This window comes from Passer domesticus, chromosome 6, assembly GCF_036417665.1.
Source record: "Passer domesticus isolate bPasDom1 chromosome 6, bPasDom1.hap1, whole genome shotgun sequence".
Classification (NCBI taxonomy): Eukaryota; Metazoa; Chordata; class Aves; order Passeriformes; family Passeridae; genus Passer; species Passer domesticus.
In genome coordinates this window covers 16,538,911-16,566,255 of record NC_087479.1, presented here as the reverse complement: position 1 = coordinate 16,566,255, position 27,345 = coordinate 16,538,911, and the positions used below count along the sequence as shown (strand labels likewise).

The window sequence follows — 27,345 nt, the reverse complement described above, 5'->3', positions numbered from 1 at the left end:
GAGGTGGGGAAACAGCCAGAGGAAATCATCACAGCTTCATTAATGGAGTTGCACAAACGTAAACCTTCATTTACACTGCATCATTTAACCTGTCAGCCTTGCTGTTTGCATTTTGTTTGGTTTTGGCAATAAAAAGAGATGCATCACTTTAGACACTACTTACATCAACACTCAATGCTGTTTGTTGGAATAAATGAACATATGTTCTAGATAAAAAACACGAAACATTCTGGATAAAAATGAGTGACATTTCAGACAAACAGATTTTAGTAAATCTTTTCCTTAAGGCTTTAGAAGAGGCAGACATCTGCTATCTGTATATCTGTGATTGTGCACATTATTGCCTTCTTGTAACAACACTGCACTGTGAAGAACTTAAGCAGTATTTAAAAGGGTGTTTTTAAACTCGTTTACAGTGTCCTTCTGGGGCCTGGTTCTGCGACTCAACCATTTATTTCCTTGGGAAGCACCTCAGACCAGCAAATGAGGACTGAGGATGCTCAGCAGCCAAAACAATTCTTTGTGCTGAAATGCAACACTAACATAGTTCAGAGCAGCAATACATAGACAGCTTTACCCTGACATAATTGAGCTGACATAGCTGAGCAGGGTAAGTGTCCCAAGGCATGGCAAAAACACAAGGCAGACCTACAAACAAGGTCAATTATCAGCAAAGGCCTGCCTGCAACGAGGCCATTGTTTACTGAAGAAATCAGAACACTGATTTCTTTATCTGGTAACTGCTATGCATTTCTCCAGTTTCCCATATACACTGTCTCTCTCTTTATTTAAACAAATGTCACATCAAGATCCCCACACTAATATATAAAGTATCTATTAATCTGGTATTTTTGACACATAATATTAAATCAAAATATTGTGCAAATAAAACAATGATTCATTAAACAAATGTTTAGACTTGTTAAACTATTTGTTTGGCATTAACATGTACTGTTCCACTTTGTATTTTAAAACAGTAAGAAAATAAACCAAGAACAATCTTGATATCAAGAACACTGTTCAAAACTTATCTTGTCCCACTGTGTTATGGAAGTTAAAAAGTACACATCCTGTGTCTGATTAAGCACTGGCAACAAATTGAGGCCACTGCCATCACACAATGTGCTTCCTCTCTCCTGCCTTTCTTTCCTTCACATACTGTGTTTCTCACAATTTAGCTCACAAGCTGTCTCGAGCTCAAGATTTGCTCATACAGCACTGATTTTGGGTAGATTGTCTCATTCCAGAAAAAAAAAAAAACAGATTCCAAAAAATCTTAATTTCCATGAATTATCACCTGCACAGCACATCCCAGAACCAACAACAGCAGCTTCTTGATTTCATCCATACTTTTACCTGGAGAGGAGAAAAAGTCATCAGTACATATGTATAACAGATAAGTACTTGCAAGTGATCCTCTCCAAAATATGTGCCTAAAACAAAAAGACCTTTGAACAGGTGCCTGAACAATATCTATATGCCTGTTATAAAGTTACCATATTTTCTATGTAACAATGCAGTTCTTATGGATTACTTTAAAATCCCAAATCCAGTAAGGCATTTTTATGTGCTATCCTCACACATAATTTTCTAAGGCTTTTTTGATCATTATATCACAAAAAAAAAATCCTTTAAAGAGTACAATGCATATGACCAGTGCTTGTCTCTTGTGTTGTGATTAGCAAGGGTGCAAGAAAGCCCAACAGCCCACCAACAGCCCTCCCCCCTCCAAAAAACCCCATCAAAATAAAAGAAAAACACCATGGGCGAGGCAAAGGAGGGTTACTCACAAAGAACCTGCCCTAAATTCTTCAGTAAAACAGTTGCCACTCAGACTTCCCAAAGCTGAATACCATTCTGCACATATAAATTCTCTCTGAGAGATAGATGTTTCAGCAAATAAGTTCTGCGTGTCCTGCATCAAAGCCTGCTCACACTTTGAAGCTAAACCCCATATGGTAAGAGGGCAGAGAATGAGGGATGGCTGAGGGGTACTGACCATATGCTGGGAGCCCTGGGGAGAGCAGACACAGCCGTGCTGCTGCAGGGAATCCTGCTGAGTCCTGCCAGCCACTGCCCACTGTCAGGACAGGGAGAGCCTCAACTCCTCAAGGGGAACTGGTGCAGCTTAGAACCAGCTTGTTTCAATGAAATTTATGTGGATTGTTGGATGGTAAAGGAAATTATCTATGTCAAGGTTAGACAAAGGGCAAAAGGAAGGCAAGGAGTTTCAATGAGAAAAAAAAACATCTTTTACAGAGCTAGGTTCAGGAAAAGCCTGTCCTCATCCACACTGGGGGAAGATGAGGAAAGAGAAACAAAGAAACAAAACAGGCCACATACACATTTCTCTCATCCCTACATATCTGCATTCTTTCTGAATGTGTGGGACTAATGCTTTCTTTTATACCCTGATTTAATTGTGTGCTCAATTGCTCCTATCACTAAACAGATACTAATTTCTGAGTGCAACCATGCTCTTCCACCAACACCATGCCCTTGTGAGGCTGCCCTGGCAGAAAGTCAGAGGCATGTGCAGGACCCAAGGCCAGGGAAGGGGAGTTCATCGGACTCATCAGTTAAGCTGCCACAGCCCCACAGCTGCACAAAGGCACTGACCTAAATTACCACGGGGGCTCCTGCCGTTCCCACAACCTTGCAAGCCAGCACAGCCACGTGCAGGCAGCTTAGGAAGTAACTTGGTTCCTGATTTCCGGGCACACAAACGTCCTAAACCAGTCTTTAAACATACCTACACAATTTTCAACAACTTTTAGGTATGTTCATCTTTATAACAACTCACGAATGCCCTACAAAAATAATCAGTAGACTGTATGAATGAACACTACAATTCTCAATATCCAGGTCCTGCATTAGTAACCATTAAGATTCTGCAAGCAGAAATCCTTCTCTTCAGCAGAACAGCCATCTTAGACATACTAGTTCACACTTCACCCTGTAAATACAAGCTCATTCCCCTGAAGAATATTTTAAAAAACTGGTTTTGAAAGACATACAATCATTCTTACTCTTCTCCCTGTATGCAGCAGTACAGAAAGTTTCCTCTTTCCTGAAAAGTTACAATTAATACACAAATTCCATTTCAGTCTGTGAAAGTCGGATTGTTCTGTAGAAATCTCAGTAACACAAACTAAAGCATAGAAAAATGACAGAAAATTCTTCACCAACAGCAAAAAAAAAAAAACGAAAAAAAAAAACAAAAAAAAAAAAAAAAAAAAAAAACACAACAAAAAAAACCAAACTGTTACTTCATGAGCAGTTCCTTTGAGGGCCCTACTGGGAGACTAATAATTTGGTCAGAAGGTATTTTTTCCAGAAACTGAGTTCTCAGTAGTTTCAGCACTGGGTTTCATTCTACATCAGCTTTGAAGCAATACAGAGCAGGTACTAAAAGCAGAGCATGCCCGTGGGACAAAAAAGCAAGTCATTAAGTTATGGAGTCCAAGTGATGTGAGCATGTCTGTCATTGACCTAAACTTACTCAGGCAGAACATCTCCATGGAGAGACTGAAGGAGTCAGCCTGCTTGCTCTGGATCATGCCAGACACAAGACCTAACCCTTGTGTGCTCTGGGCACCTTCATCTGTCAACCATAAATTCCAATCTGTGTATCATAGCATCCCAATTCTCCTTGGGGTGAGCACAGTGACAAGAAATCACTCATTTTAGAAAACACCATGGCAGCTTTCCAACTGTTACAGCACCTACACCATCCTAAAGACATGTGAGCTACTTAAAGTCACTCAAACCACACCCTACCTCTCTGCACCAAGGCTCTGCTATTTTCTCAGCGAGGTAACAGATGGGCATTGGTGCTGCTGCATGAGCCTGTGAGGTGAAACACCTTTGGCTATTACATCAAAGTAACTTACCAAGGTCAACCCTGGTCTCTCAACAGGGACTGACCTTGCCTGGAAATAGCCCTTTGAGTGAGACCTTACCCCACTCCAGTCCTCTCATGAGGAACTGAAGTGGAGGCAGACATGGCAATCCATAGCAGGGATGGACAATCTAGAAAGCCTGGACAAGCTCTTTTATAGAAAAGAGTGAGAAATTAAGACTTCAGATAATAATAAATTATTCGTTTCTTAATGTGTTAAACACAGTATTTGGCAGTCTGCTCTCTCCCCTGGCAGCTTGCAGTGAAAATTTAGCTGTCAGGGTTATTCCAAGGTTTCCTTTTCAATACATTTTTCTATGCTAGCAGACAAGCTACATCATGTAATAAAAGTGAGACTGTATTACCCACTAGAAGCACTTCTAAGGCTTAAAGGTCCACTGAGCAGATATATCAGCCACACAAGTGTTTTGAAGATCATGTGTGATTAAAAGTTCCATTCCTTGGGCTTTCATTCAGAAGTTGTTTCCCATGGGGGGGAGACAGTTTGTTGACATAAAGGCACTCCCAGATCACTCATTCTCAAGCTAGGTTTGAATAACATTTTAAAGCCTTGTAGAATAACACTATTTACAGAAGATTTTTAGCAAAAATAGGGTATGAGTATGAAAAATCTCTCTACCAATCTAAAGTGCTTTAGAGAGAGTTTTCAATTAAACTTCAAAACAAGCCAGGAAGGGATTAATTACCCCTCTACCCTTTCATCTCACCCACAGGAGAGCTGAGCTACCACACACTTCAGTGGAAAGCCCAGGCTGACAAAGTGAGTCAGAAGCACTTCTAGTATTACAGAGTGCTGGAGTGAAGCTCTGCATTCCAGACAGTGCCTCTGTCCTGCACTGCATGCTGAAGAAAAGCAAGTGACCTTCATCCCCAATTCAATCACACCTTCTGAACAGTTCTCATGTTTTTCAAAAAGCTTGATTTGCGCCCTTTTATAAGCTGGTAAAGTTCCTTGTGCAGCCTCATAAGCAGGGATGTGCTGTCTCCCCTATGCTGCCTCGCTGGGATGACACAAATCCTTCCCAGACAGCTGGGAAGAAAGTCTGCTGAGTCTACTCATGCTTATTAGCTGATCCTACCAAGACACTGTCCTCCTGCAACCTAGGACGCAAACATTTCAGTCTAGGCTAGCTCCTTGCAGAGAGGTACCCACAAGAAAAATGGATGGGAGTCAAACTGTCTCTTAAACAGAAAAGCGCTAGTTAAGAAATAAACACTTCTTTTACTCCTTTTCTTAAAATTCCAGGGCAGTTGCTCTCAGGCCCAGTGTCTGTGCTGCACAGGAGCCAGCCAGCCACCTGGAGCATTTGCAGAAAGCCCATCTGCTCCCAGCCATGAGAGAGAGCCAGCAGGTTTCCTGGAAAATAAAGCAAGGGAAAGCCCAGACACCACTTGTGCAGCCGGGGAGCCTCCCTGTGCCAGAGCCAGAAGATCCCTCTGCTCTCATGGGGCTGGAGGCTGAGAAACAGATGGCAGCACTCAGGGAGAAGGCGGGCACAGGGATTAGGAGATGCAACAACAAAAAAAGGAGGATCAAGGTACAGAGAGAACACAAACAATGATAAAAATGAGGGGGGGATGGGAAGATATCAGAGGAAATGGAACAAGCAGGTCCAAGTAAATGCAATTTTGGGCACGTGCTGCCTGTTTCTCCATACTGCTGCTCTGATGCTACTCCATCCAGCGCAGGAGAGGGAGTGCCACACACAGCAGCGGGAGGGTGTGCACAGATTGTGAAACATGCAAGTGCTGTTTTCCCCAACTCCAGCAAGATCCTCAGTGAGAAAAGTCTGAATGTTAAATTTACACTATTGAGGCAGTGTTTTGTTATAAACTTGGTATTTTATGAACTGTGAGCCTCTGGAGGACTGTGAAACAAAATGAGGAAGGAAACCATACATGAAACATACCCAAGTGAGAGCAGACTTTTACAATTTTAATGAAAACTAGATTTCTATAGGCACTTGTTAGCAGAGACTTTGGGGTCCTCTCATTCACAAACTTAACATGTGACTTGAAAAGCGTATATAAATAGCAAAGTGTTTTGAAGGGACAGAAATGAGCCTATTTTAGGCAAGCAAAACCTCACTTCCATCTTTGATCTAAAACAAGCTAAAATCTCTCCCCCCTCATGATTATGACTGTTCCAAAAGATTAACTGCCATACATTTCCAAGTACACTCACTAGCTGGGTAAAACTAAGAATGTCTAGAAATGGAGAAATTTTAAAATGCATCCAAATGGAGGCTACCAACAATTACTGGTATTCCCCATGTGGCCACATGAATGAGTGGCCATTTATAAGGCATGCTAAAACCAGACATAATATGAAAAAGTGATTACAGCAATGTCTCAGATGATAAGTGGGCTGATGATTCTCTTATTGAACACAGGGGGATTTGTGGTGCAGTAATGAATTGAAAAAGCTGTTCAGCAAGAAAAAGAACTGAGAAGAGACAGAAATTAAGAGGAAATTTAATGGTAGTAGCTGTCTGCCACAGAGTGTAATAAAGAGAATAAATCCTCTGACATCAGCTGCATCATTCTGCAAGTCAAATTCCTGGGAAATTTTTTTAAATCCTTTAATTAAACTGTCAAGTTTATTTTTAGCTCCCTCTATTCTAGAAAAGAGTCAAGCCTTCATCTTCTAACAAATATTTCTGCTATTTTTATGCCTTTAGACAAATAAAGTAGGCAAATTTGCCATGACCTGGAACCAAACTGTTCAGAGGACATGAAAGCAAGTAAAAAAAGCTCATGAACCCAGCAGACACGAGCCTTTTCCTATGCAAAAGCCCAAGTGCTACTGCATTTTTTGTGATGGCAGTTCTGTTTTTCCAATAATCTCAAGTTCAAAGCAGAGCTGCAGAAGGCCTCAGCAGTCCCAACTGTTGAGTGCCAAATGGAAGCTAAATAGCAAGAACAGCACTCAGAGCCTCAGTGCTGTTCAGTTTATCATTTAATGCCTGTAACACCCTTTTGGGCTGTGTTTTAGAAGGCAAAAGTAAAATTCCTGAAAAGTGTGCATAGCAAAACGTCACATGGGCTTGTTACAAGAAATAAATCACTGAAATTGTACACAGTGCATCACATCTAATGGCTCTCTGGTGTTGGACCTGTGGAGACACTACAGTCATTAAGAGCCTTCCCAGCTCAACAGTACAAAGCAATACTGGATTTGTTCCAGGAACGTGACTGTGGGATTGGTGGTTCTTCCTCTGATCAAGAGGGACCTTCATCACCACCTCACTAAGAGAGAGAGAACATCTTTGTTTTGCTTGTTTTTCCCTTCCCAAGTGTTCCTGCCTTCCTCTGACTCCTCTCTGCACAGACAGTAACAAAGACATCATCACCTGGTCATCACTCACACTGCTCATCATGGCCTATTCCTTCATTCAGCTTTCTGCATCAGCTTTACTGCCTTTGCCTCAGCCATCTCATTTCAGTTCCCTTTTCACAACTTCCCATTAGCTCTCAGCCAGGTTCTTCTTCCTGAGGGAAGTTCTAGTTCTCCACTTCTCTAACCATTTCTCCTGCACATCTTACCAGTGAATGCCTACCCAACAGCAAGATTAAGATGAGCTTTTCAAACACTCTCCTCCTCCTTAAGTACATTCCTTAAAGCAAATACATCTGGAGTCTTCCTTTGCTCACCACCTAGTCTGTTGTGTCTAAGCTGGGACTGGTTCTCCACAATTGTTATATAATATGGCTAAATGAGAAATTTAGGGGTTTTTTTTGTACACATACCCCACCAGTTTTTGATGTTTCAATCCAGAAGTTACATTTTTGCATTTTTTATCATTTCTTCTCATGTTCTGTCCAAATAATGCCAGTGATGGGGAAAAGAAATTTTAAAAGATCACATAAAAACAAACAAAATAAGCAAACAAAACCAAACCAAAATCCCAAATCACCACATTTTAAAATATCTCAGAAAAAGAAGAAAGTTTTCTGCTTGTAATTAAAGGATCTAGATGACAGCAACACATGTATGACCAGTGTCTTTCCTATAGCAGACACAGGTACTTGCCTCAAAGAGAGATTTGAGGTGCTGACAAAGCCAGCAGGCTGATGATAGCAAATGATAGCTGAATACAGGACAGCTTTCAAATGTGCATTTTCCCAGGAACCAAAACTGTATTTCCACATCAGGAGTCTCCTGACAGCTGTCGCTCAGGAATGGCTGTGACAAGAAACCAGCCAGCCTTTCCCACTGACACTCAGCCAGCAGAGATGCTGCCTTGCTGGCCCAGACACTTCTATTCAGAAGCACTCCTGATGCTAAGGAGCCCATTGTATGACTGACAAAAACAGCTCTTGTCTTTTGATTTTCTTCCTTGCCCATAACAGCAGCCTGTAGAGCCCAATTAAGACCTGTAGACTTTATTCTGCTTGCTGAAGAAGTGGATTTCTTACTCTCAGTTTGATTTTAACACAGAAGCGCTAAGACTATGAGATTCAGTGATTTAACGCTGGCTAAAATTGTTTTCTGACAAATGCTTTTTTTGTACATATACATTCTACAGCTCCTAAGAGCAGCAAAATAGAATCTTCTGCCAAGGTTTCTGCCATTTGTTTATTCTGGAGATACTGATTAGCATGTCATTGCCTATCACTGCTGACAGGATTCATCCAGTTTACATTCTTTGGTAAAAACAAACACAATGCCCTTGGCACTAGCACTGGGCTTAGGCAGAGATAGAATGGGCATGAAGAAAGAAAAAAAAAGTAAGAAACACAGCAACAAAACCTTCCATTTCAGATATGTGTTTCAAAGAAGTCAACTCAATTTTCAGGCTAAACAGCTTTCTTTTGTCTCACCAAAAGCACTGGACTCTGGACATGAGCTTATTGGCTTCCACCTTACTTCATGCAACAGATATCACTGCCTAAACAACATGGTCAGACAAATGTTTTTCTTTTTGTCCATTCTCTTCCTCACTTTTTCCTGTTTTTTTAATATATGTATTTTTCTCTCCATCCTCCTTTATATTTCTTCTCACATTTCATTTGCAACAGTTCCTTCACATCTTATGGCAATTCTGCAATACTCTGGTGTGTACATGTAGCAAGAACTAAACTCATTATACAGGCACACAGAACACCTGGAGGACAACACATATTTGTCCTAAGGCAGATTACATCCTGGGTCACTTGAAATAAGGGGTGAAGAGACACAACTTTCAAACAAACTAACAGCTGCTCTTCTGGCTTTGGCAAGAACTCACTCATCAGACATACATATGCATCACATGCAAATAAACATGTATATTTATATGTACAGGTATAGAAATGCCTGTGTTACATTCTAGATACATAAAGTTGTGAAATTCAGAGATGCTCAAATATTTGTAGTTTGCCTACAAATACATACAGTTTATTAAAAATGTTTGTATTATGGCCTATTTAGGAGACTGGCTGCCAGAGTCCCTTAGGAGCAGTCCAGTTAAACCCAGCTGGTTAAACCCAGTCACAACTGGGGTTCCCCAGTGCCCAGTATTGAGGCCAGCCCTGTTTAACGTCTTCATCAATCATCTGGACAAGGGGATCAAGGGCACCATCAGTCAGTTTGCAGATGACACCAAATTGGGTGAGAGTGTGGATCTGCTGGAGGCAGGAAGGCTCTGCAGAGGGATCTGGACAGGCTGGATCAATGGGCTGAGGCCAGAGATATGAGGTTCCAAGCAGTAAAGGTCCTGCCCTTGGATCAACAACAACCCCAAGCATCGCTACAGGCTGGGGACAGAGTAGTGAGAAAGGGGCCCTGTGCAAAAGGACCTGGGGGATCTGACAGCAGCTGAACATGAGCCAGCTGTGCCCAGGTGGCCAAGAAGGCCAATGCCATCCTGGCCTGTGTCAGCAATGGTGTGGCCAGCAGGACCAGGGCACAGATTTTCCCTCTGTACTTGTACACCACCTTAGCCCTGCTGAGGTCACCCCTCAAATCCTGTGTTCAGTTCTGGGCCCCTCACCACAAGAAAGACATTGAGGTGCTGAAGTGTGTTCAGAGAAGAGAAATGGAGCTGGGGAAGGGTCTGGAGCTCAAGTCTGACAAGAAGCTGCTGAGGGAGCTGGGGGTGTTTAGCCTGGAGAAAAGGAAGCTCTGGGGGACTTAATTGCTCTCTACAACTACCTGAAAGGATGTTGTAGCAAGGTGGGGGTTGGTTTCTTCTCCCAGATAACAAGCAATAGGTCAAGAGGAAATGGCCTCAAGTTGCACCAGGGGAGGCTTAAGAATACTCTTATAGATACTAGGAAAACGGTGGTCAAGGATTGGAACAGGATGCCTGGGGAAGTGGTTGAGTCACCATCACTGGAAAGACATAGATGTGGTGCTTAGGGCCAGTTTAGTGTTAAGGGCTGGACTCTTTAAAGTGTTTTCCAACCTAAATTAGAATGGAATTACAGAATCATTTAAGAAAACAAAAAAAAATACAAACTTTATTTAGTATTACAGAGGAGATGGATGAAGAACCCAATTAACTACTCACCAGAAAGAGGATCTTTGCCAATCATTAAAACATTTGGTAAATTCATTACAATCAGCTGCTGAAGGACCTCCTAAACAAAAGACAACAACAGACAAAGTTCAGCGTGAAGGAATCCAAATCAATCCCACCACAAAGAACACAAAGCTGCACAGTTACAAAGCTTTCAACATACTGGCAGGGCAGAGGTCACAAAAGGAAACCCCACTTGAGAGAGAAATCACTATTTGAAGATAGCATCAGGTTGCACAGCTAACATACACTCATCTCCTCTTTTAACAATGGCTAATATGGAACTTAAAGGGTCCCATGGCACTAATCAGGATAAAGGCATGACCATGCCAGGCACACCAATCATTCACTTTACCCCAGGCATGACCTGTATTTGATGTGCAACATACAGCTGCTGCCATGTTTCAGGGCATATAAATGCAGCTGGTTTAAACATACCTAAGCCACTCTGTGAAATCTAAGTAACTCAAATTATTGGTCAAATTATTTCATGGGGCTGAAAATTTAAGGATGGGCTGGGGAAGTGGGTGTGGGGAAAAGCACTTGACCAGGTATTTGGCACTGCCCAGAGAAACTGGATATAAAATTCTAGATTTATTTGCATTGTTTTTAATCAGGAGTAAAACAATTAAATTATGTTCATTACATACTTTAGCGTCATTTTATTTTGGGGGAGATGACAGAAGGGAGATGTACATCAGGTTCAACATCTGAATGAACATCTGTCTGAAGCTGCTCTGAAATCACAGAATGGTTTAAGGGGGAAGAAAGGCTACAAGCCCTGGGACAGGCAAAATGTTTGAAGTTGTTCAAATAAATACATTGCAAAGGGGATTCTGTACAGTAATACAATCAGCCATGCACCCCAGAAACAAAGAGCAGAGCAGTACAGCTGTTAACTTTGACTTGCAGTTACCAGCACCCCCACTTGTGATGAGCTGGATAAAACACTTTGCAGGTGGGTTTTTATTTCACATAAAAAGCTGGGGAGGAAAACGGCTGTATGACTGAAACACTGTGCTGAGATTCAGGAAACAAAAGTTCACAGATACAACTCAACCAAATGTTTGGCAGGTGCCTTTTTCCGGCTTGTCTCCACTTCCCAGACTACCCCATGGCCACTGGAAGGGCACATGCATTGATACTTGCAAAGCATTCAGACCAGGGGAAAAAGCACCACAGTGCAGCAAAGAAACACACTTCCTGAAACAATCACCCATTCACCCAGACACTTCCCCTCACAGCTACCCATTGTTATTTCTCTGCTTTTAAAGTTATACCACAGGAGGAAAATTAAGCCTGATTGAAGGAGGAAATAATTCAGAGAGCCTGCAGCCTTTGATAAGCAATCAGAGTGCATATTTTAAAAAATGGTTTGGACAGAACACATTTCATTTTTTTCTTCTGATCCATACACCAAAACACACTCCTTGATGGATAAAGTAGAAATATCTGTGTCACAGCTAATAGGATTTCTGGAGCTGTTAAGGAAAAAGATTCTACAGTCCTTTATGTAATGTGAAGCTTGGCTAACGCAGACCAAACATTCGCTGACTCATTAGCCAAAAGCATTTTCTATTTTGGGCATCTGAGACACATTAAACAAAGTTTGTTTACTGTAACAGGTGCAAAATCTATTGGATGTAAGAGCACATGGCTGGACTGCAACATGTGCTATGACAACACAGCATGGCACTGAGGCTTTAAACAAAAAAAATCAGACTTTGCATATACTGAAGTATTGAGCTTTAACCAGCAATTTCCATGGCAAAAAAAGAAGAGAAAGAATTCTGCTTCCAGTCACCCAGCACGTGGAGCAGCACTGAGACAGGAATGCATAAGGAATTTGCGTAGTCTTTGTGTAACCATCACATCACTAGCTTTTTAACTGGCAGACACAAAAGACATTACTGCTAACTTTTATGCTGTTAACATTCCCATGAGCTTCTCCTGCAAAATTATTTGAGTATTCCACCCAACACAACCATGACTGAACTCCCTCACAATTGTCTGAGCTCAGTATCTTCTGGCAAGAATCTGACAGTCACTGAATAAAGCTGAAATGGCCCCAAGCCTGGAAGAGCAATTTGTTAATTCAGATTGAAATATTCCAATTGTTGCAAGAGGTGATACTCTGACCCATTTATTTTTGAAGTAAAATATTTAAACAGATCATTATCTGTATTATTCTAAAAGCTTTTGCCTTCAGATTAGTGCTTGTGATAACATCTGACTTAGGAAGTACAGCTCACCAGCAGAGCTCAACACTTTATAGAGGAAGATCAGTGCCACTGCTCTCCATCTTCAAGCTCAGGAAAGCAAGTCAGAGAAACAGAGTAACTTCAGTTTAATAAACTATCATTTGTGAACCAATGTACCAGTGAACCATCCACTCACACAACCACAGGATAAAACACATCAAGGGAAAGCTCCCACACTGAGGAATTCAGCTCAGATTTTGCCCAGACTGAAACCCCAGAAAGTTAGTGAAGCTCAGCTGACACTCAGTGACTGATGGGGATAATGTGACCATGTGTCACACTGATTGCCCAAAATCCTGCATCTGGAATTAGAACTAACATCCTCCTCACCTAAGAGCAAATTAGGAATTCTTCAACTTCTATAATTTATCAATGTTTCCTTGTTATCCTTCTCTGAAGTGGCAATAACACAGAGTATCTCACAATAAAAACATTTTACACAAGTAAAATGCTGTGCCTCAGCCTGGCCTCTCAGCTCCCCTCAGACTTTATCATTCCTCCTTGAAGACCCCATGAAGCCAAACTTCAGCTTCAGGCAGGGAACTGGCACTGAGGATCAAAGAGCCCCATGGACCCAACCATCTCCCAGGGTACAGGTACTATGGGTATTGGGTTAACCTGGACAAAAAAAGAAATAGTAGATACAATGACCCATTTCCCCACAGGGGCAGCAAGCTGTATTTTATATTACATATAAATGCCATGCTTGAAATCAAACACAGCTGTAAGGCAGCAGAGGCAGAGATGGTGTGTGCATATCCTTCTGCCTCAGGCAACCAGCATGGCTAGGGGCAACACATCCAGGAAGAAGCTGCTGGAGAGGGAAGCAGGGTTTTCAAACATTTTAAATAGCCCACAGCAACCCAGAGTACCCTGGAGAGCAACTGTACAAGCAAAAAGCCCAATTCCTCCAGTGAGAAGCCTTTTAATCATTTTTACAGCACAGCTAAAGCTTGGTTAAAACAGTAAACAACACATGGTAAAAATTTCCCAGATTATTAAAACCATTAGAAACTGAGTTGCCAGATTTACAGCTTAACAAACTCAGAAACCAGCTACTGCAAGACAGAAACCACCTCCCTCAGACTACGGTTTGTGAAAAAATAGTGCTGGTATCAGAAGTGTTATTTAAGAACTCAAAACAAAGCCCTGTCAGTGCTCAGTGCAGTGCCTGTAGGTTTCTGAAATGCTCCTCACCCAAAGATCAGGACATTTTCAGCTTGAGGAGATTTGTCCAATGTCTTCTGACAGCAGCAACGGTTGCAAGAACGGATACTTCTATATAGTACATCCAACACCATGGCCACAAAATGTAAGGATCAGCAGCCAAGTCTTACACTCCTTAAGCCAGGCACCCAAACTCAGCAGATAAAGCCCACAAAGGTTTGAGCAAGCAGCTACATGACCCTGTATCGTCAGGGAGGCTTTTCAAGAGAAGGTCACACAGGGTGTTCTCACAGCCATGGAGCCTGAAGCCTGGGACAATCGTGGTGCCCAGCAACAAGAGGGATACTGCCTAAGCCAGAGGTAAAAGCTTTGCTGAAAGCACCTAGGCACTCCAGGACTGGTACACCAAGGAACATCAGTGAGTTACCCAGAAATCCGACAGTTAAACATAACTGCTCTGTTTCTCTCAGCAGCCTTCTGGTGTCTAAACCCCTGCTTTGAACTTGCTTGACATTTGCAAGCTCTTTGCAATCACTTTTTAAAAAAGAAGCTTAAGACAAAATAAAGCCAAAATTCCCCCACATTGATTCTAACAGTCAAGGGCCTTAGGAAAAATCAAGAGACATACAAGATTAAGGATAAAATTCTAAGCACCAAATTAAGCATTTAAGATTACTAAACACATGAATAAACACATTCACTCCCTCAATCTGAAAGTTTCTAATCATTCCTGGAGAGCTGAGGCATATGCTACATCCTCTTTTTATCCCTCCAAGTTCACACACACCGGATGTTTGCTCTTTGCCTTAGATCCTCAGCAGAGATGCACAGGAAGCTCTCCCTCTCAAGCCTGCATGGTCACATATTAACATTCTATTTACCTGTAACAGGGTAAGTGGGCCTCGTGCAATTTTATAGGAACAAAGTCTCCTTGGTCCATACTATACTTCAATACATATTTGCTTCTTAAAAATACACACAACGACAGCAAGGAATAAAATGATCTTAAGGTATTACTCTTGGATGCACTTTAGTCCCAATTTAAGTGTGCTAAGAGCTCTTGAAATGAATGAATTGCTAGGAAAGGAGTAGGTAAAATTGTCCTTTCCATGGCTGAGAGACCCAGCAAATACAAGCTTTACACAAAAACCTTCTCCTGCATTACCATACAGCACAGCATTAATGTAGAGTAACTACTAGTTTCTCATGCAGAATTAAATTAACCTCTGCCTGAATCCTAAACAAGAAGGGAGTACTAAATAAATTATGTAAGGAGAGAGGCAGTCTAGCAGTCATTGTAATTCAATGCTCAAGCCAAGCAATTCCATTTAAGTATATTGCTTAGCTATAAAATGCTAATTGCCCAGCTGACTGGAAGCCAAATGGTGCCTTCCTACTTAAAATGCCCATGAGGAAAAACCATCATCAGCTTTATTAATACCAGCAAAAGCAAACAGTACCTAGCCAGGGAATTTGGCTTACATTTTATCTGCAACAGAGGAGGAAAGCTCAGATGAGTCCTATCTGCACAGCACAGCCAACACTTTGATAACCTCAGTATGGATCTGATCTCACAAACATCCTTGGAGTGGGAAACATTTGGTGAAATACTGAATCCTTAGAGAAGGTCTCAGCAGGAGTCAGTGGCCATCTGCACCACCCAACACCTCCCAGCAGCAGGATGGGGTGGCAGATTTGCCCCTACACATCTAAAGGGCCCTTTGGATGCTGCCACAAAGGCTGGGAGCTGCATTTCCCAGGCAAAGTGCACTCCAAGGGACAATCAAAACTAAGTTTTTCTGGAATCAGAATTCAAAGGAAGAGCAAACACACTAATGAACAAGCTTTAAAATAAAACACATTTTAAACAGCAATTTGTGACACAAGGGTTGTTTTTTAAGTATTTTTTTCCAAAGTTCCCAGTTTTGTATTAAAATAATAATGAAAAGCTATTTTGCAGCCTACAAAGAGGTTATATTTTAGCCAAAAAATATATTTGTCTTCCAATAGATATAAACCTCATAAAGGTTGGGAGGGTTGCTGTAATTATCTGAGGACTTACTAATGGTGTGAGAGAAATCATAGCAAGATTCTGTGAGCTGTATGGCAGGGTCTTACAGAAGATTAGACAAGATGAAACAAGTTGTTGCCAGAAATTACAAGGAAATGAAACACAAATGTTTTATTGACATGTATTTCATGTACATCTTACCATGCAAGCACACCTGATGACACCATGTATGTGACTCAGTACTGTTTCCATTATATACATGACAAAATTTGATTAAGAACTTTGCTCATCTATGCAACAATTGTACTCGTTATGTGATGGACTAGAGGATTAGCTGTCTTTAAATGGATTTTTTTTTCTTCTGAAAACCAGCAAATTACAAAGCACATTTCTAAAGACCCTTCAAGTGGAAACCCAAAAGCCACTAAAATAACTGTGGCCTCATCTGCTGAAAATAATCAGTTCTGACAATTGTAGACTGGAATCTCAGTGGGAGGGAATGTGAAGGAATCATACCTAATCTTAATCGTGCTTAGTCTGTGCAGTGCAGACAACCAACTAAATCACAAAACTGTAATCAGTGTGTAAATACACCATGCAAGATCAGATTTTATTTTAAAAAATTACACATATGAGATTTGGATGGCATATAATAGACTATAATATAAAACCTCTCAAAGTTCCTAGAAGGACCCAGGCACAACCATCCACCCAAATCATTGCTATTGCTCAGGTTTTGTTATTTGTATTCAAGTAGTGCAGAGGTCCCATCCAGGAGCAAAATCTCATCCACTGGAGCTGTACAAACACTGGGACAATCCTGGAACAAAACACTTGTTATATATACCCAAGTGTCAGTAAGCCAGTAACAAGGGGGGGGGGGGGGTGGGGAAAAGAAAGTAACAAGTAATGGAGGAAGGAAATGAAAATAAGATTCTGTGGCTACAATATGATCCATCCTGTACATTCTCACTGCTTTATGAACTGGTTTAATCAACTTATCCAGGCTGGAGAGAACTACATCTCTCCAAATATCAGAGGGCATGGGAAGCAAAGCAAGTCCTGATAAACACATTTTGCTTTAAGATGAATTTGTTCACAATGCACATTGTTCACATCACACCAAAAAAAAAGTGTATTTAAATAAAGGTACTTTTATATAAACAAAAAGCATTTTAGGACACAGTTTTACTTCTAGTTTAGTGGAATAAATAATGGAGAAGCTGACACACATCAGTCACACAAATTTTGGTTTTTAATCAATCTAAGTACAAAAGTGTACATTTACTTCTGAACAATTAAATGTATAGCAGCGGGATTTTTTAATCTTAGTTCCACTAACTCCAGGTTGAATCATCTATGTTAATAAAACGTACAGCTCCATGGTTGTGGCTAGTGGCAATATTGATTTGACCCAGAGAGTAGAAAATCCAATTGTGGAGTGCTGCGTTTTCCTGCTTTTATTGCCAGCAGCACCTTTGACTAATTTATCTACTTTTCCTGCAAATAAACAGCCTATTTGATTTATCCTCAACTTCTCTTTTCAAATCATGTGCAAGTGACTACGCATGTTTGTAATATGTCCTGACAAATTACTCTTGACTTCTATTTTATTTCATCTCAGATTTGTCCCGCGGTGGTTTATGCTGTAACAGGGAGCATGCAATGTTCTGTGTTAAAGGCTTGTCACTTAACATTACACATCTAACCAGCTAAAATGCAATCCATCTGTTGAACACACTCCCAGCTAATCTACAGTGGTCTCTAAGGACCGAATTCACCTTAACACAGTAAAAAAAACACCACAGGCCATCAGAATAGACTTAAAACACCATTGAATTCCCTGAAACTCTGCACCAAGCACACTCCCTTGTTTTAAAAGGCAGTGAGTTTCTCTCATACACTGGGCATATTTTATTGGGATAATAAAAAAATTTCACAAATTCTGAAACTGAGCAACTGTATTTAAGCTTAACACTGCAGCCTGATACCAAAACACATTAGCCATGCAGAGCTCTGAGGTACAAACTGCTCCACTGCCCTTGATCACTGGAGTGAAAACAATTATATTAAAATACAGCTTGTTATCAAGCAACAAACACCAACACAATAAAAGCTGCTCTAAGGAAGACTATGTGTAAGATCTGGCTTTTGCCATTTCTCCTATTACAAGCATTCCTAAATCTTGGGGGGCTTATGTGTTTATATGAAACATACACAGCAAACGCCTAACTGGGCACATGATATCAGTTCACATAAAATACACTGAATTTCTTAACATATGCCGTGAAAAAGACCAAATTAATTAACCCAAGGCAAGTACATGGCAAATTGTGAGGCTTACTTAGAGGTTCAGAACTAAAGATTTGTATTGCAACTTCAACACTGCCATGGGGGTCCAGCTCTGAAAAAGTGCCAAGACTCTAAAGAAGCGGGCGACCACTAGACTGACAATTATGACAAAATTCCTGAACAAGCAGCAGCCAAAAGTAGAGGAAAAGTAGAGGAAAAAAGGAGTCAAAGATGGGAAGATGTCAGAATACCAATTACACATTATAGCAACACTACTATCCCAGAGATGAATATTGAGCAGGAGCTAGGTAGCACAAATATATATGTTTTGCATTTTTGACAATATCAAGTAATTTATTAGAACAAAAAAAAAAGTGTTTTCTTGGGGAAAACTCTAAAACAAACTGTTACTCCTGTGAGGGCACAGGGGCATGTGAAACAGGAATAATTTTGAGGCTTCTCTAGTACAAATATTGAAAAGCCAAATCAAAGTTGACATTTAAATATGAAAACAAATCTGTCAAACTGGAAAAAATTAATAAAGTAGAGAGGGGACAAAAAAGTGGGATAATTTCATGATTTCTAGTATTACGAAAAATATTTTAGTAGCAAACAGAAGGCCTAACAGATACAAACAACTTTAATGTGAGTGTATGAGTCAAATTCCATCAGTGACTAAGAAGTAAAACAAACATCAAAGTTGACTGTTACCAATCTGATACTCTTATGTCCTGTTTGAAGCAGGAGCTCCTGAAAAACCTTTGATCTACCTCTCAGTCACCAAACGTAACAAGCTGCTTTACCCTGCCACTCCTACTAATGCTGAGTAACGTCCTTCTGCCTCAGCCATGGGGTCAGAGCTCACAGAGAAAAATATTTCTCATTAGCAAAAGGCTCCATGCTTTGCCTTCACTACATCCAAACATCCTCAGAGCTGCTCAAATATAAGGTAGTTAAAGGCTCAGAAGCAAGCACAAACATGCTTGGTCTTTCCAGGATAATACTCCCTGAACAAACAAGACTTAATTAATGTTACACTGGTAAACCATTTTCAGAAACTGGAATGGGTAGCACTGGAGAAACACAGAAAATGACACCTAGAAACTTGCAAATACATGGACATTATTCAAGCAGTGATAACCAACACGAGTTTTATGGAATAAACATTTAGGTTATTGTTAAGCTCATTTTGACGTGCATGAAAATCTTTGTCTCTAACTCAGGAAAAACAGTATTTACAGAACTTTTTTCTTCCAGTGAAGAAAGCAGTTGTGACAGTGCTTGAGGAATACCTGTTAGAGAACTGAGTGACTGGTGTCAGCACTTGTCCTACTTTTTCCACCTAGCTTGTTTAAAAATATAAAGGGGAAAAAATCAATTAACTTTAAATTAAACCAACTAATTTCCAAAAGCTAATTTAAAGATTTTTAACCATGAGTCTCCACACAAGCTTGAAACTTGTGTTTGGCCAGCTTACATGCAACCTAGTATTGGACAACAAATGAATGTTTCAGGAAGCATGCACACAGTCCCTAAGCCATCAGCTTATTATCTAATTTCAGCAGAGAATGCAGCCTGGGCAAGAGAGGCTCTTGAGGCCCATGCAAAAACCCATGCTGGATTTACAAAAGAGGGAAGTTTTCAGCTGGTCTGAAGAGGGTACAGGGAACAAGCTGTTCTACCCTACAAGGATGCCAGATCCAACCGTATGGTGCTATGGGACAAATGAGGTGATTGGGGAAGTTTTTACTGGGAAGGTCTGTAGGTTGAAACAAAACCAAAAGAGTCCGTATTTGCTAAACTATTTGATTATGTTAGGTGCTTTCTGCTACAACCTCCTGATGGCCTCTTGTAGGCAAACTCCCACTACGAACCAGTTACCCAGGGCACTAAAAACTTAAATATCATTAATGCAGAGAGAGCGCCCTTGCAGTTCAGGCATGCTGCTCTCAAATACTCCTAAAAAACCTCTAACAGGTATTACTGCAGGTTAATGTTATAAACTTTCTAACTACTCTGAAGCAGAATTTATATCCAACACATCATTACTTCAGTGTATCACTGCATTACCATTATCATCTAATTTAACAATAGCAACAAGTCCAACAAACACCCACACATCCCAGGCCAGGTGCTTTGCCACTGCAGCAACAGTGTCAATTTTTTTCTTAAGTTAAGGGAGAAGCTTCGTGGCAGATCAGATGGGTCTCCCATGCACAAACGTACAGTGGTGTTTCTCTCCATAGCCAGCAGATTGCCCCAGGCAGGGAACACGCAGGGAATTTTCAAGACCGCCAACACTTCTTGCACTGTACAGGTGGAGAAGCTGCAATAAATTCCACGTGACTTTCTCAAGGTAACCCAAGCACCCTTTGGAACGAAAACACTCCCAGCGTTTACTGTGATAATCATCAGCTTTACCATTAGCAATGAATTGCAGCGCAAAAACAGAAATAAAGGAGAAAAAGAAAGGTGACCACGGAATCTAGCAGCGAATAAAATGAGAGGGAAGGAAAAGGAAGCCATGTCCTCAAAATAGCCTCTGGGCTCTCATCGCTCCCTTTCTAGATTTCCTATGTTCATTTGTTTTCGAAGGCAAACAACGTTTCCATCTGGAAGTTACTGCATCCCCCCGGAGGGGGCACGGGTACCTACGGAGAGGAGACACGGCTATTCGCAGCTGACACCGGGCTATGCACAGAGCTCACTGCCAGCAATTCGCACCTCGGCAAAGCCAGGGCAGGCGCAAACCACGGCCAATTACCGGGTCAGGCTGCCAAGCACAGCCCCCCTGATTTACCCAGCTTGTTGCCAGCGGGGAGGTGACAGAGGATCTCGTCCTCAGTCCCACCCCACGGAGACCCCTCACTGGCATCTGATCCCTTTGTAAACTGCCAGCCTGGAGCTGCCAGGACAAACAGCGATGGTGCTTCAGGATGCCGAGTGTCCATCCCGGAACAAGGGGGTCCAGAAGGGGAGCTGGGGCAGCCCCAGAACATCCTCCACCCCAGGACACTGGGGGACTTGTCCTCCTCATCCCCATCTCACATGAGTTCACTTGCTGCCCCTGCCTTCTGGGCATCCCACTGTAACAGAAATACTGTCCTCTAACAAGAGCTGGATACACATATATGTATCTGTGTACATGTACCCATACTGAGTTTTGTGTGTGTACGTTTCTGCTATTTCTCCCGCCTACTACCCCGGGATTATTATAACTGCTCAGATCTGTAACAGGCAAAATCCTCCTGGAAGCCCCATCTGATTTGCTATATGCAAGACTGTCGCCCACATTCAGTGATCTGGAGTCCCCACGGCTCAACAGCGAGAGCATCAGGAGTCTACCTCACAGCAACAAGGTGGCTTCCTAAACACACAACACTAAAAAGGCTGCTAACAACCTGAAAAAAAACCCCTGTGACACATTGTAAAATTGAAAGACACATTGTATAATTTAACGTTAGTCTTTCAGGGTCAGGTCAGTTACCCAACTTACCTCAAGTCTGAGAATATACACCAAAAAATAGTTGCTGTAACACTTGCTTTAAAAAAAATGAACACACTAACACTTTGAACAAATATGGAAAATCATAGCACAACGTGCTGTGGTACACCAAGACTTAACATCTGCAATTATCAAAATCTTCCTTATGATGAATTCACCCTCTACACACTTACAAACCCAACTCACCTTCCACATTCACCTTTCACAGATGTGCAAGAGAAAGCTATTAAAAATTAATGCTGAAAAGCTATGAAGCCACACTGAGTCCACAATTCAAAAAGCAGTTAATATCACAGGATAACAAAGATCTCCTTACTACACAGCAGGGGAAATATTTCACAAAAAGAGAGTTACTACCAAAAATAGATAAAAGGAAAAAGTCCCAACAGCTGCTACAATTTCTCCTATACACAGAGCAGGAAATAGCCAATATCCCTGTGTGGTAACTGCTAGGCAAAATTTACTTATCAATGGTAATCCAGGCTATGCATTCACACACATATGCATACTTGCTCATGCAAACACTCTCTCAAGAAGAACTTCCAGTCTTGCCAGCGCTTAACAGTGCTCCTTTAAGTATCTGAAAGGACTGATTAACCCTGCTTAATACAATCTGTGTAATCTACTGTGAATCTTGCAGATAACTCATAACTGTTAACACTAATTAACTCAGCAGAGCTTTACCCTTCTTGCTCTCCCCACCAGCCTCATACCACAGAGCTCAATTTAAGCGTTCTTTCACCACAGCCCTAGCAGACAGCTTCCACAATTAAGCAGCAATGGTGAGCTTCTGATACAGAAAACTCAGTTAAGTAATGACGTTGTTTTAAGAGAAGACTTTTCCCCACATTTTATACTTCTCTTCATCAGTACTGATCAGCAATCACAGCACACACTCAAAGCATACAACACCCTGGAAATACCCATGATAAGAGAAAAAATGTGAAGGATACTGCTGCATCCCTTTCTTTATGCTATCTGTGAGAGAAACAGACATAAGCTGTGTCACTATGTTATTACTAACATTTCGGAGAAATTAACTTCCAACACTACTACCCCAGTTTTTAGGCTTCTGAACACTGAGTTTTTTTACATTGACAAAATACAATAGTTTCCTTCTAAGCTGTCATGTTTAGCATTTTCCTAAGAGAGGATGTCACTCTATCATATGTTCATACAAAAGCTCATTTATAGCTGAAATAAAAAGCAACTTTCAAGACCTTGTATTTACAGAGGAAAACCTTAAAAAATTATCACAAAAGACTCAAAGTCAACAAGGGTCCCCAAACACAAGGAGCTGCCTTGGCTATAGGTAGAAAAAGAAGAGGTATGCATACTATCAAGCCCCTTCTTTATTACAAGTGCCATTTTTTAAATTCTACTACTTATTTTTCAGTGTCCTTGAAGAGCACACAAAGGTGGCAGGCATGTATGGTTCTCAGCAATTCCCAAGCTGCCTCACACGTGGCTCATATCCCTTACCTCCACCAGCAGAGCTCAGGTTTATTATTTAAGCAACATAATGGGCAGAAACCCAATATGAAGTATCAAGTGACTTGGAGCTCCCTATCAACCAGATCACAAAACAGCAGCAGCGCAACCTTATGAGCTGGAAGCAAAGGAGGGGAGGGGAGGGTAACACCCCCACCCCCCCCAAAAAAAAATCGCTCCAGGCAAGATAAATTGAAGCCTCAGGCTGCAAAGAACAGCAACACCTCCCATGCAGCACATCTGGGCTGCACTGCTCTGTAGAAATAAAGATTATTAGTATTTCAGAAGATATGGGGTATAAAAAAGTTTATATTGTTGTTGCATCTAGTAAGTACCAGATCTAAGCCTAGCAGCACTCAAAGCGTGCTGAACCCTCCCTCCTCAGTGGTCTGCAAGAAGTCCGATTCCTAGAAGCAGCTTCCAATGAAATTTTAAGGGACACTACAATCAGAAAAATGTAGCACAAGGAGTATTTTGTCTACAAAGACACATCTCAGTAAAGTACAAAACCTTGGCAAGGAATTCCACTATAAAACATGAAAAGGAGCCATGCAAGCTCCACTGCAAACCCTGGAATGACAGCGATAGTTCATTCTCCAGCATTTACCATCTTATTCTGGTTTGGTAGCAGCTTTTCACAAAACTTATTAAAATGGCTTTGCATCATTGTTTAAACATACTTCGGTGGAGGCATCGAATTACTCTGACAAACCTGTTTGTCTCAGAGTACCATGAATTAGCTCAGTGATGAATGGCCGATCAGAAACTGGAGCCCTATGGGAACTGGCGAAGTCACTCACCAAAAGAATGTTACAGGTAAACAAATTGTGCTCTTCAAACCTATAGTAACAGTCTGCATTTTGAAGCTGAGCATCCAAACTAATGGTCTTACTTCACAGTGCTCGGAAAACACGCGGCTCCCACAAATTATAAAGGGAGAAACAGATGCTTACTGCCTGAAGGAAGCAAATCAGAGAAATCCAGCAGTAACAGTACAGTACCTTAACAGAAGTCTAGGTACTCTGGCACCTCAGTTGCAGTACCCAAATCCACTGTTACTCTAAATCTCAGAAAACGCAAAGTGTGTGTTTTCACAGCATTAAAATACACAGTAAATATAGGGTGCTAAAATCAGGCATTTTAGTTTGAACCTCCAAATGAAGCAATTTCTTTTGACAGTGGAAATATGCAGATGATCTGCTAAGTGAAGATTAACACACAGTAGTAAAGACCAGATTTTTCACCAAACTAAATTTGTATTCACTTTCTAAGCAGCAATACAAAAACAGGCACAACTAAAGCTAAAAAGAGTATTTGCTGTATTTCAGACTAGTAGATACATGATTCCTTGTGAATTTTGACTGGAAGTCATTCTCACGAGGTAGAGGCAACAGGCCCTTTGAAACTGGCTCAGCACAATGCAGGCAGGAACTAAGCAAACTTCTTCAAACAGCTCTGCCAACACCATTCAGCTCCAAGCTGCAAAACTCCTGCTGTTTCAAACTTAGGGCCTCTTGTGAGCAGACTGCTGATTACACCAGGTTGTATGGCAGGTTTTTGATATGTGCTCAGGACAGAAGAATAAGAATGAAACCTGCCCACTAGTCACGTTAAATACAAGATTTTACACCGAAAGAAAAGGACACTTGGCCATCTATTCATTCCTTTGCCCTCCATTAAAGGGAAAATGCACTGTAGTACACTGTACACATGCCCTGTTCAGAGTGCATAACTCATGCAAGCATTACCAGACACACTGCTATCACAAAGGATAAGTGGGAGACAGCACCATGCCAACATCTTATCTCCAAACAGAGGAGATATGCACAGTCAATAAAGCCAGAGTGCTGAAATGCAGGGCTGTGGCACATTTAATGGGGTTCTTTATCCCCAGTTATGCTTGTACATAACAGAACATTTGGAGTAGAAAACTATAACAGTTCCACAGGCATCTTTCATATTGGTTTTTATGACACCAATCCAGAGGAATCAAACTTTTACATGTTTCTGTGAAATTTTGCCAGGGGAGACTCTTGGGTATCACCCCAGGTAAGGAAAGAGCAAGGGCTACCACAGCAAGCAGCAGCCAGGTCATTGCACACCTCGCTGCACACACCCCACCCCTCCCAGCGTGTGCCTGGTGCCATGGGGAAACAGCAAGGGAAGAGGAGGACACAGATCTGTAAAAAGCTCCCCTTGTCCCCATAATACTTGTTTTTTATCTATGAATTTGAGCAAAGAGGCCTTTTCTGTCTAATCAAGTGCAACCCCCTTGTTGCCTTGTAGTATCTCAGCTGTGAATCTCCTAATTGCATCTTTAGTATGCAAAAGGTAAGAAATGTTCATGAAAAGATGACAGGAAAGGCTTTGCTCGCTGGTCATAAACATCGACATGAGGGTTTTTCCTTAGGGAATGGCTAGTACAGAAATCAGATGTTCAGAATACATTTCTGGCCATATGGTTCAAAGTGATGAATAATACGCTTTGGAAAAGAAGGATGACAAAAATACAGCGTTGCAATAAAGCACCAAATTAAACAAATAACAGGTGGTGACTAAAAGTGCATTTTTAATGAGCACTTCTTTATGAATGCACACAATGCAAAGTGCTTTCCACCGTTTTGTAACACACCACTCCTCATTATGGATTAAAAATATCTCAGTTATACAGAACCAGATGTATAACCTCTTGCTCTTTAGACCTCTCATAGAATTTATTTTTGTGAGATTTGGCAGCCAAGCAACAAGAACTTTAAATTCTGAACCCTAAATACTCAAATTCTTTAATTAACACTAACTTTTTCCACTAGGCATTGTTTTTATTAAATGTTGATGTTTTAATAAACTTTGATGTGTTTCCAGTGCATCTGCCTCATCAAGTGTTCTACTCTTCACATATATATAATTGAGGAAGACAGCAGTCTAGTGGCTAATACAGAAGACAGTGTTTGGATTCCTGAGTCCAGACAGACATGGAACACAGATCCACAGCAGTTCTTCAAAGTGAATTACTGCATTCCCAAGGTCTTCCCAAACCAGTCTGCATAATATCCAGAGGCCAAGAATGAGACACTACTCCATACCAGGAGGTACTGCTATACCACGGGGTATTAAAACATCTTAAGAACCAGAGTTATTTATCCAACTGAAAGAAAGCTAGAGAAATCATTACAAAGACCAGTCACCCAAGAAAGCAAGACTAGTTTAAATGGCCTATTTCTGCAATGGAGGAAGTCTCAGAAAGAATGCCAGGCAATTCATGCAGTCAGGAAATGAGAGTTTGTGGTGTTAGAGCTACATTGCAATGAAGGACACTCAGCTAAATCTGGGGCCTGCTTTGTCTCACCAGAAGAGCAATATTATCTCAAGGATTGTGGCAGCAGTTTAAGTGGTTACTCAAGCCTGAATCTTCCTGCATGAAGGAAGGTCAGTGTTACAGAACATGAAAACAAATGTGCTCCTCCTCTCAAGTGCAGCTGTCTTGTTAATCTCAAAGATGACATATTCCTCATGTATCAGTCACCACTTTAAAGCCCCAATTCATACAGAGAGACTTAGGAGCACATGGCAGGTTACTATTTCAGCAGGTTGCTTAAATCTGCAATTCATAATACTCCTTGTAATTCTTAATTGCTTTACTCCTTAAGGGCATACAGCCTATGTTTTGGGAACTGGAACAGACTTGCTCTGAATATCAAAGAAAAATTAATGACTTGTCATTAAAAAGGTGAGAGGTAGTAGTTAAACTCTACCCTCTTCTAGCTGGTTCCTTGGAAGGACAATACTTTTAAAAAATTATTTTTCCCTTTTAATAGTTGTTTTGATGATGTACTAAAAAAATAAACAAAAAAGGCTTGCCCCACTCTGCAAACAAATTATTTTAGGTGCCTGTGTATTTAATATTGTATTACATTAGTCAGTATGGTTGCTCTGTTAAACACAAACTTTGATGGCTAACCAAGTGCCAGGAAACCAGTTCACTTCATTCATAATTTCTGATACAGTAGCAGTGTGTGCCAAGTATGTGGAACTCAAAAGGGCCTGTATAACACAGAGATAATGATGATTAAACAAACTGGAAGCGCTTAAACTGACTAACAGTGCAAAAACCTTCCTCTTGCTCCCTGCAGTAAGAGCAGTGATCTGATCCAAGTTAACACTAAGAGCGAAATTCTAACTTTTTATGAACACAC

The 27,345-nt window shown here is 41.1% G+C and overlaps 1 protein-coding gene across 5 annotated transcripts in view; it reads right to left on the bottom strand.

Moving 5' to 3' along the window:
* The window catches only part of CCDC88C (coiled-coil domain containing 88C), a 94,769-nt gene that overhangs the window by 46,511 nt on the left and 20,913 nt on the right, over positions 1-27,345 (bottom strand). For 4 of the 5 annotated variants that reach the window (XM_064423566.1, XM_064423569.1, XM_064423568.1 and 1 more), the window contains exons 4-5: positions 10,417-10,486; positions 1,298-1,356 (exon numbers count right to left, since the gene is read on the bottom strand). In XM_064423566.1, the coding sequence (XP_064279636.1) occupies positions 1,298-1,356; positions 10,417-10,486 (129 nt within the window). Of the gene's footprint in view, positions 1-1,297; positions 1,357-1,999; positions 2,111-10,416; positions 10,487-27,345 lie in introns of those variants that run through there. The other variant, XM_064423570.1, reaches the window with a different exon arrangement.